The sequence below is a fragment of the Nerophis ophidion genome, linkage group LG01, assembly GCF_033978795.1.
Source record: "Nerophis ophidion isolate RoL-2023_Sa linkage group LG01, RoL_Noph_v1.0, whole genome shotgun sequence".
Lineage (NCBI taxonomy): Eukaryota > Metazoa > Chordata > Actinopteri > Syngnathiformes > Syngnathidae > Nerophis > Nerophis ophidion.
The window spans coordinates 67101708-67117144 of NC_084611.1; the positions used below are offsets into that span (position 1 = coordinate 67101708).

Below are 15437 nucleotides of genomic sequence, written 5' to 3' on the forward strand. Positions count from 1 at the left end.
TGCTTCTGTGTTCTACATTCCCGAGCAATGTGTACTACACCCATGCATTTAAGACAAATAGGTTTCCCATCATCTGTGTAGTCCAACTTTACTCTGGGCCTTACACTTTTGTATAACTTTTCTTTCAATGCAAAACTATCTCTCACTACCGTGATTATGTCCCCAATAATTTTACCTTGCTCTGAGACCATTTTGAGAATGTTGTCAAGGGTTGCAGAAGACTGTTGTGATGTATTACTGTGGCGCTGACTTGTTTGGTCTTCTTGCTCACATGCTATGCTTTAACTCCTAGCCACTTTGGAGCGGTTTGTTTTTTCCTCCTCAGACCAGTCAAAAGCTTCTTGACGCACATCAAAGAGTGTACAGTCTGGCTTCCCTCTAACCAACTTACAAAGTTCTCTTCTGAGACACAAATCTCGGACCCTTTCCACAAATTGATCCCTGACTGCCATCTGTGGATCGGAAACAGCATTTGACTTTCGTTTCAGAGCCAAGTAAAGTATCTGACAAAGCATGTGAGAGTATTAAAAAAAAACCTTCACCCTCCAACTGTTGCCGACTATAAAAAGTCTGTAAGAGCTGAGCTCCACTGCGTTTTTCATTGTAGGCCTCTCAGAGAAAATCAAAAATCTTGAACACTTCCTGTCATACCCAAAGTACATAATCTGACTTCTTCTAATGCTAACCCTCGGAGAAGCGAGAGAATAAAATCGACAAGTTCTTCCCCACAGAGGCCCCTAGAATGCATTGTTCTGTCAATTTCATCCAAAAACTCATCAAAAGAACGACCATCAATGACCGGATCGCCGCTAAATGGCTGAATAGGCCGTTCTCTTGGCAAATACACATAGGACCGATTTGGAATATGAGACAGAGCTGTAATTTGTGCCATGTGTCAGGCTTGTCCCTGACAGTTTGACTATGTTTTAGTTTTCCCTCTGCATTTGTCTTTGTTTCCTGTCTTTAGTTACTGTAAGCACTCTTATTTTGGTTCTGTTTCCTGTTTGTCTCCCTGAGTGCTGTGTCCCCTCGCTGTGGCTGATTGGCACTGGCCCCACCTGGTGTCAATCAGCCAGCCACTATTTAAAGTTAAAGTACCAATGATTGTTACAAACATACTATATGTAGCGAAATTATTCTCTGCATTTGACCCATCACCCTTGATCACCCCCTGGAAGGTGAGAGGAGCAGTGGGCAGCAGCGGTGCCGCGCCCGGGAATCATTTATGATGATTTAACCCCCAATTCCAACCCTTAATGCTGAGTGCCTAGCAGGGAGGTAATGGGTCCCATTTTTATAGTCTTTGGTATTTGAACTCACGACCTACCGATCTCAGCGCAGACACTCTAACCACTAGGCCACTGAGTCAGAGTTGGATCTGCTTTCTCCTCCAGTCAGGGCTGGATTATTGTCGCTGATACTTGTCGATGTCGTGCTACTACTTGTCGCTGTTCCTGTATGCCATGGACTGCTTTCCGTCTTTTTGTTCCTAGTTCCTGTTTGATGGTTCCTGTTCCCTGTTTCCAGTTTGTCCGTTCCTGTTTTTTCTTTATATTTTGGACATTAAATTATGTATTCCTGCTCAATGCCTGCCGTCATCGCTGCATCTTGGGGTTCGTCACCTACAACCCCTGACAGAATAATTCAGCCTAGTATGAACCCCGCGGAGATTTCCATGGTGGAGAGGCTAAACAAAGCTTTAGAACTGATGGCCAAATCGATGAAAAGCTTTGCCTCGTTTTGTAATCCCTCCCACCCATCACTGTCCAATGTTGGCTTTTCGAGAGACGTCTGGGATCCGTTCCTTGAGGGGGGTCTAGGAGTAGCTGTGCAGCTGGGGAGGCACAGCTATTTCTCGCCCCAGTGGGTCTGCAACAGACGGCGGCCTCATGTCAAGTGGGTCTGCAACAGACGGCGCCATCATCTCGAGTGGGTCTGCAACAGACTCCACCATCATCTCCGGTGGGCCGGCAGACGCCACCATCATCTCCAGTGGGCCTGCAACCTATGGCACCATCATCTCCGGTGCACCAGCAGGCGCCACCAAGCACTCCGGTGGGCCAGCAGACGCCACCACGCACTCCGGTGGGCCAGCAGACGCCACCATGCACTCCGGTGGGCCAGCAGACGCCACCATGCACTCCGGTGGGCCAGCAGACGCCAACACGCACTCCGGTTTAGTTTAGTTTAGTTTATTAAGGATCCCCATTAGTCTACACCGCAGTGGGCCAGCAGGAAGCGCCACCACGCTCTCCGGTGGGCCATTAGCAGGGGGTGCCACCATCCTCTCCAGTGGGCCAGCAGCAGGGGGCGCCACCATCTTCTCCGGTGGGCCAGCAGCAGGGGGCGCCACCACCATCCTCTGCGGTGGGCCAGCAGCAGGGGGGGCCACCACCGTCCTCTTCGGTGGGCTAGCAGCAGGGGGCGCCACCACCATCCTCTCCGGTGGACCAGCAGCAGGGGGAAACACCACCATCCTCTCCGGTGGACCAGCAGCAGGGGGCGCCACCACCATCCTGTCCGGTGGACCAGCAGGGGTCGCCACCACCATCTTGTCCGGTGGACTAGCAGGGGTCGCCAGCACCATCCTGTTCGGTGGGCCAGCAGAAGGCGCCACAATCCTCTTGTCGGCCACAGATGTGGTCGTTGCATGGACGACCGCCTCACCAATTGCGGCGGCGTTTAACTCGCCGTCGCCACTTGACTCTTCCCCGCTGATTGCGGGGACACTTGGCCTGGCAGCCCATTGCCTTGTCCTCCCTCCACCCTCCCTTGACTTTGGACTGTTTCTTTTTTGGGGGCACGGGGGTGTCTAGAAAGCCTGGTATCCGAAATGGGAAGGGGGGCTACTGTCAGGCTTGTCCCTGACAGTTTGACTATGTCTTAGTTTCTCCTCTGCTTTTGTCTTTTTTTCCTGTCTTTAGTTCCTGTCAGCACTCTTATTTTGGTTATTTTTCCTGTTTGTCTCCCTGAGTGCTGTGTCCCCTCAGCTATGGCTGATTGGCACCTGGCCACACCTGGTGTCAATCAGCCAGACACTATTTAGACCTGCTTTCTCCTCCAGTCAGGGCTGGATTATTGTCGCTAATACTTGTCGATGTCCTGCTACTACTTGTCGCTGTTCCTGTATGCCGTGGACTGCTTTCCGTATTTTTGTTCCTAGTTCCTGTTAGATGGTTCCTGTTCCCTGTTTCCAGTTTGTCCCTTCCTGGTTCCTGGTTTGTGTTTTTTCTTTATATTTTGGACATTAAATTATGTGTTTCTGCTCAATGCCTGCTGCCATCTCTGCATTTTGGGGTTCGTCGCCTACAACCCCTGACACCATGGCCTCATTTTGTTTTTCATTTAGCTCAGTTAAAGGCCTACTGAAACCCACTACTATAGACCACGCAGTCTGATAGTTCATATATCAATGATGAAATATTAACATGGCAACACATGCCAATACGGCCGGTTTAGTTTACTAAATTGCAATTTTAAATTTCCCGCGGAGTTTCTTGTTGAAAACTTTGCGGAATGATGATGCGTGCGCGTGACGTCACGGACTGTCAGGAAATATTGGCGCAGCACCATTTGCGGCTAAAAGTCGTCTCTTTTCATCGCACAATCAAACAGTATTCTGGACATCCGTGTTGCTGAATCTTTTGCAATTTGTTCAATTAACAATTGAAGAAGTCAAAGTAGAAAGATGGAGTTGGGAAGCTTTAGCCTTTAGCCACACAAACACACGGTGATTCCTTGTTTAAAATTCCCAGAGTTGAAGCTTTACTATGGATCAGAGCGGTCAAGCAAACATGGTTCCCGACCACTTGTCAACCGGCAGGTTTCGGTGAGAAAATTGTGTTAAAAAGTCGCCTCTTACCGGAGATCTGTGGAGTTTGCGCCATCCTTGTATCTGCCGTGACTTCCCTCAGACACTGGCCTCAAGACACCCGTGGACACACCCTTCTGACTATCAGGTACTATTTAATCTCACTAAAACACTATCAACATAATAGAAAGATAAGGGATTTCCCAGAATTATCCTAGTAAATGTGTCTAAAAACATCTGAATCCGTCCCAATGCAATCGCCTTTTTTTTTAACTTAATTTATTTATTTTTGCTAGTCCTTCGCTATCAATATCATCGTCCACAAATCTTTCATCCTCGCTCAAATTAATGAGGAAATTGTCGTTGTCTCGGTCCGTATAGCTCTTGCTGCTAGAGGCTCCCATTATAAACAATGTGAGGACGTGAGGAGCCCTCACACTTGTGACGACATTGTCTGCGACTACCAGTAAAGCCAAGGCTTTTTTATCAGCACCAAAAGTTGCAAACTTTATTGTCAATGTTCTCTACTAAATCCTTTCAGCAAAAATATGGCAATATTGCAAAAGGATCAAGTATGACACATAGAATGAACCTGCTATCCCTGTTTGAATAAGAAAATCTCACTTCAGTAGGCCTTTAATATAGCCTGTAGTGCAGTAACAGGGTCCACCTCACTCCCTTCTCCTGAACTCTGTCCATGGTCGCTATTTCTTGGTGACATGATGTAGGTTCTTGAAGTTTGTCACTGATGTCTGGAACTAGGGTGCATTCTCCTCTAATACAGACTGGTCTGTCTGCTTCCTCCGTATGTCTTACGCGGGTGAATGCTGCAATGGTGGCTTAGCTTCTCCTTAAGCAAGATGGATCTTCTACCAGCAGCAGTGCCGAAGATAATTACCATTGCAGTTATTTTATTTATCTATTTTCTCTAAAATACTGCTCTTATTTAAGTTAAACCAAACTACCAAATTATCATAACCCCACTCCTGGTACCAAAATGTTTTGCCCGGCAAAATCTTTATTAAGCACAGGACACACAACTACTTGTGGGGTTCTTTATTCTGAAAGGTAAATTTGTGTAGTTGAACCCTTTATAAATTAAACAATAAAGGTTTAGGTTTAGATTTGTCCAAAATCTCCTGAATGACTTTTGTAGTAGCAACAAAAGTACACAGGTTTCTGCGACAAAAATGGCACCTATTTACAAATACAAAAAGATACTGTACATTTACAACACAGTGAATATGTATCCTTTGTAGCTAACAAACCTATGTCACTAATGTTACAATAACTGTTTTGCTGCAATATTGGGGAAAAAGTAACCAAATGATTCCTCAAATCCAAAAGCCACACATATGAAAGCAATACCGCCACCATTTCCCTACAGAACATTTGGTATACTGCATAACAATTTTTAATAGGAATGTTTACCTCCCAAAGCTACAAGTTCACTCAAACATAAACACTTTTTTTCTTGGCTCTCCAACTATGGCTTCTTCGCAATCTTAACCCTTTGCAAAGTTGCAAACACACCACAGATGCCACACTGAACCCTCGTGGAGTCCTCCCAGAATTACATTGTAAATAAATGTTTTTCCCATCTGGATACAATAGTTAAAGGCCTACTGAAATGAGATTTTCTTATTCAAACGGGGATAGCAGGTTTATTTTATGTGTCATACTTGATCATTTCGTGATCTTGCCATATGTTTGCTGAAAGGATTTAGTAGAGAACATCGACGATAAAGTTTGCAACTTTTGGTGCTGATAAAAAAAGCCTCGCCTTTACCGGAAGTCGCAGACGATGACGTCACAAGGGTGAGGGCTCCTCACGTCCTCACATTGTTTTTAATGGGAGCCTCCAGCAGCAAAAGCTATACGGACCGAGACAACGACAATTTCCTCAATAATTTGAGCGAGGATGAAAGATTCGTGGATGATGATATTGATAGCGAAGGACTAGAAGAAAAAAAAGTTTAAAAAAAAAAAGCGATTGCATTGGGGGGGATTCAGATGTTTTTAGACACATTTACTAGAATATTTCTGGGAAATCCCTTATCTTTCTATTGTGTTGCTAGTGTTTTGATGAGATTAAATAGTACTTGATAGTCGGTGGGGTGTGTCTACGGGTGTTTTGAAGCCAGTGTCTGAGTCACGGCAGATACAAGGACGGCGCAAACTCCACAGATCTCCGGTAAGAGGCGACTTTTTAACACAGTTTTCTCACCGAAACCTGTAGTGGTCGGGATCCATGTTCGCTTGACCGCTCTGATCCATAGTAAAGCTTCACCTCCGGAAATTTTAAACAATGAATCACCTTGTGTTTGTGTGGCTATAGGCTAAAGCTTCCCAACTCCATCATTCTACTTTGACTTTTCCATTATTAATTGAACAAATTGCAAAAGATTTAGCAACACAGATGTCCAGAATACTGTTTAATTATGCGATGAAAAGAGACAACTTTTAGCCGCAAATAGTGCTGCGCTAATATTTCCTGACCGTCCGTGACGTCACGCGCACGCGTCATCATTCCGCGACGTTTTCAACAAGAAACTCCGCGGGAAATTTAAAATTGCAATTTAGTAAACTAAACCGGCGGTATTGGCATGTGTTGCAATGTTAATATTTCATCATTGATGTATAAACTATCAGACTGCGTGGTCGGTAGTAGTGGGTTTCAGTAGGCCTTTAAATTGCTGTTTAAGTATTTCAGGTCTGCTGTGTTTTGAGACACGCATTTGAACGTGCTTGTAGTACAGTGAAGACAATGAATTGCAAGGTATCACTGTACATCAAATTGGGCTTCTATGTATTCTTATGATTAAAAAAGGAGGGAATATATGTTTTTATGGCCAAATTTTCTCACAGTGATGTAGAAATGGATATCAGCAGTCTGTTTAATTGTTCTGTGTGCTAAAACTGCACCTTTTTTAGTGGCCGGCCTAAACTGTTTTATAATCATGCTGTCTTATCTGCGTCTTGATCTGTACACCTGTGAGTTGGAAGGATTATTGTTAAGGATTATTATTATTATTAAGAATTATCTTCTAGAAGGATTTTAACATTAAGCTCTACTGACAGGTAAATGAAAAGAACAGGAAAGAGTTTGAATGACAGATGAGTTAAACATTTCAAAAGGGAAGGGCACTATTAGAATCGTAATCAGGATACCAGCCAGCCAGGTTGCAGCCCCAGTCTAGCTATCACTGCATAAAGTGAGCACATGAATATACAAACCCCGTTTCCATAGGAGTTGGGCAATTGTGTTAGATGTAAATATAAACGGAATACAATGATTTGCAAATCCTTTTCAACCCATATTCAGTTGAATGCACTACAAAGACAAGATATTTGATGTTCAAACTCATAAACGTTTTTTCTTTTTTTGCAAATAAAAATTAACTTAGAATTTCATGGCTACAACACGTGCAAAAGTAGTTGGGAAAGGGCATTTTCACCACTGTGTTACATCACATTTTCTTTTAACAACACTCAATAAACGTTTGGGAACTGAGGAAAATAATTGTTGAAGCTTTGAAAGTGGAATTCTTTACCAATCTTGTTTTATGTAGAGCTTCAGTCGTTCAACAGTCTGGGGTCTTGCTGTCGTATTTTACGCTTCATAATGCGCCACACATTTTTGATGGGAGACAGGTCTGGACTGCAGGCGGGCCAGGAAAGTACCCGCACTCTTTTTTTACGAAGCCACGCTGTTGTAAAATGTGCTGAATGTGGCTTGGCATTGTTTTGCTAAAATAAGCAGGGTCGTCCATGAAAAAGACTGCGCTTAGATGGCAGCATATGTTGTTTCAAAACCTGTATATACTATTCAGCATTAATGGTGCCTTCACACATGTGTAAGTTACCCATGCCTTGGGCACTAATACTCCCCCTTACCATCACAGATGCTGGCTTTTGAACTTTGCGTCGATAACAGTCTGGATGGTTCGCTTCCCCTTTGGTCCGGATGACACATGATGTCGAATATTTCCAAAAACAATTTGAAATGTGGACTCGTCAGACCACAGAACAATTTTCCACTTTGCGTCAGTCCATCTTAGATGATCTATGGCCCAGAAAAGCCGCCGGCGTTTCTGGATATTGTTGATAAATGGCTTTCGCTTTGCATAGTAGAGCTTTAACTTGCACTTACAGATGTAGCGACGAACTGTATTTAGTGACTTTGGTTTTTTAAAGTGTTCCTGAGGCCATGTGGTGATATCCTTTAGAGATTGATGTCAGAGTTTGATACAGTGCCGTCTGAGGGATCAAAGGTCACGGTCATTCAATGTTGGTTTCCAGCCATGCCGTTTATGTGGAGTGATTTCTCTATATTCTCTGAACCTTTTGATGATATTATGGACCATAGATGTTAAAATCCCTAAATTTCTTACAATTGCACTTGGAGAAACTTTGTTCTTAAACTGTTTGACTATTTGCTCACGCAGTTGTGGACAAAGGGGTGTATCTCGCCCCATCCTTTCTTGTTAAAGACTGAGCATTTTTTGGAAAGCTGTTTTTTTACCCAATCATGGCACCCACCTTTTCCTAATTAGCCTGCACACCTGTGGGATGTACCAAATAAGTGTTTGATGAGCATTCCTCAATTTTATCAGTATTTATTGCCACCTTTCCCAACTTCTTTGTCACATGTTGCTGGCATCAAATTCTAAAGTTAATGATTATTTGCAAAAAAAAAAAATTTTTTATCAGTTTGAACATCAAATATGTTGTCTTAGTAGCATATTCAACTGAATATGGGTTGAAAATTTGCGATACAATGATTTGCAAATCATTGTATTCCTTTTATATTTACATTTAAAACAATTTCCCAACTCATATGGAAACGGGGTTTGTAAGTGGAACAATCTGTATCGTGCTCAACAATTCCTTGTATTTCTACTGACAGGCTTAAGTGACAACAATCACTGCAGCAAAAAGACAGCCGATACTGATTTCAAGTTAATTGGAGTCTAAATCCCCTTGTAAATGCCTCTTGAGACTTTGGGCCGTCAGTAATTACTTTTGGTAATTGGAGGCATAATTTTTTTGGTCCAGATCTATTAGTATTCCTTAAAAGTGATGGTTAGAAGAATTAGGGATGTTCCGATCAGGGTTTTTTTCCTGCCAATTCAAGATCATCCTGTCATGACCTGTTTCCGGGGTCATGTCTTAGTTTATGTTTAGTAGTATTCTTCCTTTGTTTAAGTCTAGTTTTGTTCCTAGCGCTTCTTGGCTCTTTTTGTTTACATTCTGTTGCTAGGGGTCTAAAGCTCACACCTGTCTCTCATTATGATTAGCGTCCTCACCTGTTGTAAGGCTAATAACCAGTCTCACCATGCAGTAATAACGGATCCAATGTTCAGTTACATTTCTGGCTTTGCTTGTTATGTTCTTCATTAACTTTTTGCTGCATTCCCTGTAGTATTAGTCTATTTTGCTATGCCTAATAAGCATTGAACATCCCGGGCACGTTACTCAGTGACGCGGTTCCCAGGAAGCTGTATTAATGTTTATGTCATAGGACCTGTTTGTCTTGGGAGATCCTACCAGGGGTATAGAACCGCCTGACAACTTATTGCCTAGGATCATTAAAAAAATATAACTCCACGACCACAATAAGACGCTCAGAATCGCCGCTAAGTAAGCAAAGAGGATGAGGGAAGCAACAGAAACCACTGTGGGAAAAATGTATGCCAGAGCAAGAGGAGACAAACATAGATTTTTAATTATCTATATGCATAATTATTAATTATGCAAAAAAAACCTTGCATTTATTGATCAAAACTATTTATCACCCAGTCCTATTTATTTATCTTTAATATTGTTGACAAATATGTGCCCAACTGCAGTAAATGTGTGCTGGCGAGCATTTCTTTTTTGCTGGGTGTGAATGAAGGACAATTTTCTCAAATGGGTCGGAGCACTTGTAAAATGAGGCAGGGCTTTTAACTCTTTTTTTTTCTTTTTTTTCCTACCTTTGCCTGGAAAAAGTCCATAGACTCTAGACCAGGGGTGGGCATTACGTGGATCGCGAGCTACCGGTCGATCGCGGAGGGTGTGTCAGTCGATCGCAAGCCAGGCATTAAAAAAAATAGACATAAAAATGAGCAATCATCAATCTTCACCAAGACTTCACTTTCTTCAGTTGTTTGAAATTCTCGGCACCTGAGGATATTGTGAGATGACGCTGGCTGCTGCGAGCTCATTATTAAGAAAAAAATCACTGACAGGAGGGACGGAGAGAAACACTTTTTATTTCAACAGACTCTTGGGCCGTACCTGCTGTCAAAACTCTAAAGACCGACTGCAAAGTTCCTGTCTTCAACATAAAAGACCTGCTTCATCCTGCCTGTGCTAACAAAATAGTAGTCTCAGAAAGCTAGCGTGCACAAGCTAGCAAGCTACGGAGTTTGATGCCAATGTATTTCTCCCACGCCCTCAGTGACCGCTCCCTCTCCTCTCTCGCCCACACACTCACTGACGTCACTCACCTGCTGTCCACACATTAAAGGGCCACACACACATAGGCTACTCTCATGACAAAGTGTTTAAAAACGAGTATGCAAGTTGGACAAATGAGATGCCAAATCCAACCACTTTCATGTGGTATTGGACAGAACGGAGGACTTTTTTTTCCTCCATTTGAAAATGCGGACGTTATCAGCACCACTATCTGATTCCAATCATTGCAAGTTATCAGAATCAAATACACCAACTTATATTCTTGTCTTCATGAAAGAAAGGAATCTATATGTGCTAAACATGCTTGTATTATCATTAAACACCATTAACTTGTTAACAAAAATGTCTCTTTCATTAATAAATAAATGTAAATTATAAATATGAATGAGGTAGATCTCCCCGACTTGGTCAATTGAAAAGTAGCTCGCCTGCAGAAAAAGTGTGAGCACCCCTGCTCTAGACCATTTTTCCCCAAAAGGTCCCAAAGTGACTGACCCCTAAACGCCTTAGTGCTCCGACAGGTCTGAAATTTACCCAAAGATTCCAGGGACAGGACCAGTGCTAGGGGCCATTTTGGTTGCGTTTCAGACCGTTTGGGGAACCCCTATAATCAGTGGTAGCAGTTGGGTTCTTTTGGGATCTTTCTGGACGACTCCAGAACCTAAATGGATTCAATTTGGACCGTGTAGATACTTGAACAAGCTAACTCAAGTCTGGGAAAAAAGACGACAAATTACCTTCTGACACAAAACTAAGCTGTAAATATTTAGTTCATATTTAGTTACCCTTCACTTTGGCAGTTATTATTGGTGTCTTGTCTCCTAGGAATATCCAGAGCGGCCAGATGTCCCATGGCTTAGTGATGAATACTGGGAAACCTGTTGTGAACTTGAGAGCTCGCTGTCCTGCTTCAAAGGCATTTCAAAGGAAATCATTGCAACCCACATCCATGTGACTCTTGGTAAAAAACCCTCAGCTGATATTCAGCTAAAACATGAAAAATATGTTTCTGATTCAGATAATGAACTTGTACTTATCAACTTTAATCAGGAAGTTTTGAGACATCATTCAATCCAGAGGACTGGGAGGATTACGTGTCAACGCTGCCACCTTTTGATCCTTCCAAAGATGAGAACGAGCAGAGCGGAATCCGGGGCCATTGGGATGAAAGACTGAGTCCTTTTCAGAAGCTGGTTCTTATTAAGAGCTTCATGGAAGAGAAGGTGGGTTACTATATATTATTATAACATATAGTGCTTGTCGTGAAGACATCTTCCTGAATTTATTCTATTTAGCTTTCAATTGTGGTTTATATTTGGTGACACTAAAATAAATGTACATTCCTGCTAAGAATGTTGGGCATCCTGCATTTTATTTTACTATGCAACTATTAATGAATTAATCAATTAAGAATAGCACTAAATCACAATTTCTTAACCTTTCCACCTGCATTTTACCCCAAACCCACACTCTTCAAAACAGAGGTCCAAGTAGTGGTGGAAAAAAATGCCCTAAAGCAGTGGTCCCCAACCTTTTTGTATCAGACCGCGGACCGGTCAACGCTTAGTAATTTGTTCCGCGGTGAGGGGGGATCCATTTTTTTTTTTTCTTTGTCATGAAAAGGGACGTTTTTGTCATGAAAAAGGGAGGTTTTTGTGTTTGGTGCACTAATTGTAAGTGTATATTGTGTTTTTTATGTTGATTTAATACTTTTTAAAAACATTTTTAATAAAAATTAATAAAAAAAATTTTGCGGCCCGGTACCAATCGGGCCACGGTCCGCCCGGTGGTTGGGGACCACTGCCCTAAGGAACAAAACCCCACTTGTTTTGCTGCTACATCATCACTTCAAGCCACCTAGTGGCTGCTATTGTAATTGTCAGACAAATAACAGGCTACAAAAAAACGCGTCGCAGTGTATGCACAATGTATAGGGTGGTCCCTATACACTGTGCATACACTGCGACTGTGCTTTTTTATGTGTGTATGGTCACGATACGTGTGGGCTCCATTTTGTATACAGAGGAGCATGTAAAATGTCAATGAATGACACATTTGCTTTATATGAAATTTTACTGAAAACTTATTCCTAGCTCCTTACTGTTACAATAAGGATATACTGTGGTACCTCAACTTACAAACTCAATTGGTTCTATGACAAAGTTCTTAACTCAAAACTATGTCATCCGAATGCAAATATTCTTTGGACCCTAATTTACTGGTCACAGTAGTCAGAAGCTACACTATTTTCAAATTGCGTTAAGCTGCTGGTCATGAAGAGCAATTTTATAATAAAAACAGATCTTGCCCCAAGTGGAGGAGTTCAAGTACCCCAAAGTCTTGTTTACTAGTGAGGGAATAGTGGATCGTGAGCTCGGCAGGGGGATCGGTGCGGCGTCTTCAGTAATGCGGACCCGGTATCGATCCATTGTGGTGAAGAAGGAGCTGAGCCGAAAGGCAAATCTCTCAATTTAAAGGTCGATCTATATTCGCATTCTCACCTATGGTCATGAGCTTTGGGTCGTGACCGAAAGGACAAGATCACGGGTGGCGGGGCTCTCCCTTAGAGATAGGGTGTGAAGCTCTGTCATTTGGGAGGAGCTCAAAGTAAAGCCGCTGCTCCTGTTGTGTTTTGGGCACGTCTGACCGGTAGGAGGCCACGGGGAAGACCCAGGACACGTTAGGAAGACTATGTCTCCCGGCTGGCCTGGGAACGCCTCGGGATCCCCCGGGAGGAGCTGGACAAAGAGGCTGGGGAGAGGGAAGTCTGGGCTTCTCTGCTTAGGCATCTTCCCCCGCGACCCGAGCTCGGCTAAGCGGAAGAAGATGGATGGACATTCAAAACTTGGCCATTGTAAATTTTGAAAGAGAAGTCTGTTTGCTTTTAGTCGTATGTCGTAGTTTACAAGACACAACTGCGTTAACTAGCTCATATTATTTAAATTGAACAATGCATCTGCCTCACATTAACAAGGTCCTGGGTTCGATCCCGGGCTCGGGATCTTTCTGTGTGGAGTTTGCATGTTCTCTCCGTGACTGCGTGGGTTCCCTACGGGTACTCCGGCTTCCTCCTACTTCCAAAGACATGCACCTGGGGATAGGTTGATTGGCAACACTAAATTGGCCCTAGTGTGTGAATGTGAGTGTGAATGTTGTCTGTCTATCTATGTTGGCCCTGCGATGAGGTGGCGACTTGTCCAGGGTGTACCCCGCCTTCCGCCCGATTGTAGCTGAGATAGGCTCCAGCACCCGCGGGATAAGCGGTAGAAAATGGATGGATGGAAATTCTAAACATGACTAATGTAAATTTTAAAAGCCAAGTAGCTGTCAGATCATTCACTAAAATGTGGTAAATTGGAGTGAAGTCTGCTGTTAGTCTGACATGCAGTTGACTAGCTACAACCACGTTAGCTTGCTTTTTTGACAAACGATTTTAATATTAAAATAACAATGAGAAAACGTGGCTAATGTAAATGTTGAAAGTCTATTATTAACTGTTGAATCATTCATGAAATTCAGAACATTTTAATAACAAAATAAAGTGTCTTAAATATTTAATCAAATGTAACTAAATAAAAAGGACAAGCGATTTTAAAATATGAAAATACATTTCAAAAATAGTAATATTTATGTGTAGTAGCAACTAATTGAATACCTGATGAAACAAAAGTATCATTACTTTGAAAATCAATAATGTTTACAATTATCTTCATTTATGTGCCCCTAACACTTGGTTTCAAGTTTGGTTGGGAGCACACCTGGTTTTGAGGTTTAATCACTCCTTGGCACTAAGCACGTCTTTTAACCTTACAGGAGATTTCCGAGATGAGCGTGCAAAACTGACAGCGAAGGGCTAAGACAAGGAGTCAGGGTTAGAATTGGGATTCAGCCTTCAGCTTGTCACAAATAATTACGTTTTTTTGTCAGTGGACTTTCACCCTTTAAAGTTAAAGTACCACTGATAATGGTGAAATTACTCTCTGCATTTGACCCATTCCCTTGTTCCACCCCTTGAGAGGTGAGAGGAGCAGTGAGCAGCAGCGGTGGCCGTGCTCGGGAATTATTTTGGTTATTTAACCCCCAATTCCATCCCTTGATGCTTAGTGCCAAGCAGGGTGGTAATGGGTCCCATTTTTATAGTCTTTGGTATGACTCGGCCAGGGTTTGAACTCACGACCTACCGATTTCAGGGCAGACACTCTAACCAGAAGGCCACTGAGCAGGCTGTAGGCACCATACGTTGGTGGTTGGTATCTGAAATGTAGTAAAAAAAATGTGTATTTCTTCCTTGACCAGGTTGTTTTTGCAGCAACAGAATTTGTGATCGTCAGCTTAGGGAAGCAGTTTGTGGAAAACCCTCCCATTGATCTGGCTAATCTATACAACGACATGTCGCCATCGACGCCACTCGTCTTCATCCTCAGCACCGGATCCGACCCCATGGGCGCCTTCCAGCGCTTTGCTAAAGAGAGGGGTTGTCTTGACAGGTACAACAGTGTAAAATGTTCTCGAATAATCATTAATTACTTTGTTGTATCAGAAGCAACTTCAACCCAACAGTCAAAGAAATGTGATGCAGAATAAATGATTAAGCAACGTTGGTTTGTTAGGCTATGCCTTCATCATGGTTCAGTATGATAATTTGGCAATATTTCAGTTCAGTTCAGACCAGTTCAGTTTCAGTTTAATTTGAACATGCATGCGATACAGTGTAATGCATCACCTATTTCCAGTTGTGTCATTACAGCACGGCCGAAAATATAGATATAAAACAAAGATTAGACAAAATATAATATTGGAGAATTGTCCCTGACAACTTGATCAGAATGAAATAACAATACAAGTTTTGTAGTACACAATAATGAAAAGGTGGCTGACAATGTTGACTTATAGCCAACTAATAATAGAACTTGTGTATGATGATTCATTAGTAGTTATTAACCGTTTATGTCAAGTTGTTGACGTGTGTATGATCTATATGTAACAACTGGTATTTTTAACATCATGGTTCAGTTCAGTTAAAGGGGACCTATTATGCAAAAAACAACTTTTCTTACCTATTTTTACCTGATTTTGTGTAATTGGGATCTGCATAAGTCCCGAAAATTGTAATTTAAACCATGGAGGCAAGGCGGAGATATTTATAAAACAATCTTGCTCT

The 15437-nt window shown here is 42.5% G+C and overlaps 1 protein-coding gene across 1 annotated transcript in view; it reads left to right on the forward strand.

Moving 5' to 3' along the window:
• Window positions 1-15437, forward strand: part of dnah6 (dynein, axonemal, heavy chain 6) — a 159677-nt gene that overhangs the window by 113514 nt on the left and 30726 nt on the right. Inside the window, exons 67-69 of the mRNA XM_061909242.1 lie at window positions 11102-11237; window positions 11327-11499; window positions 14573-14763. Of these exons, the coding sequence (XP_061765226.1) occupies window positions 11102-11237; window positions 11327-11499; window positions 14573-14763 (500 nt within the window). The remainder of the gene's footprint in view (window positions 1-11101; window positions 11238-11326; window positions 11500-14572; window positions 14764-15437) is intronic.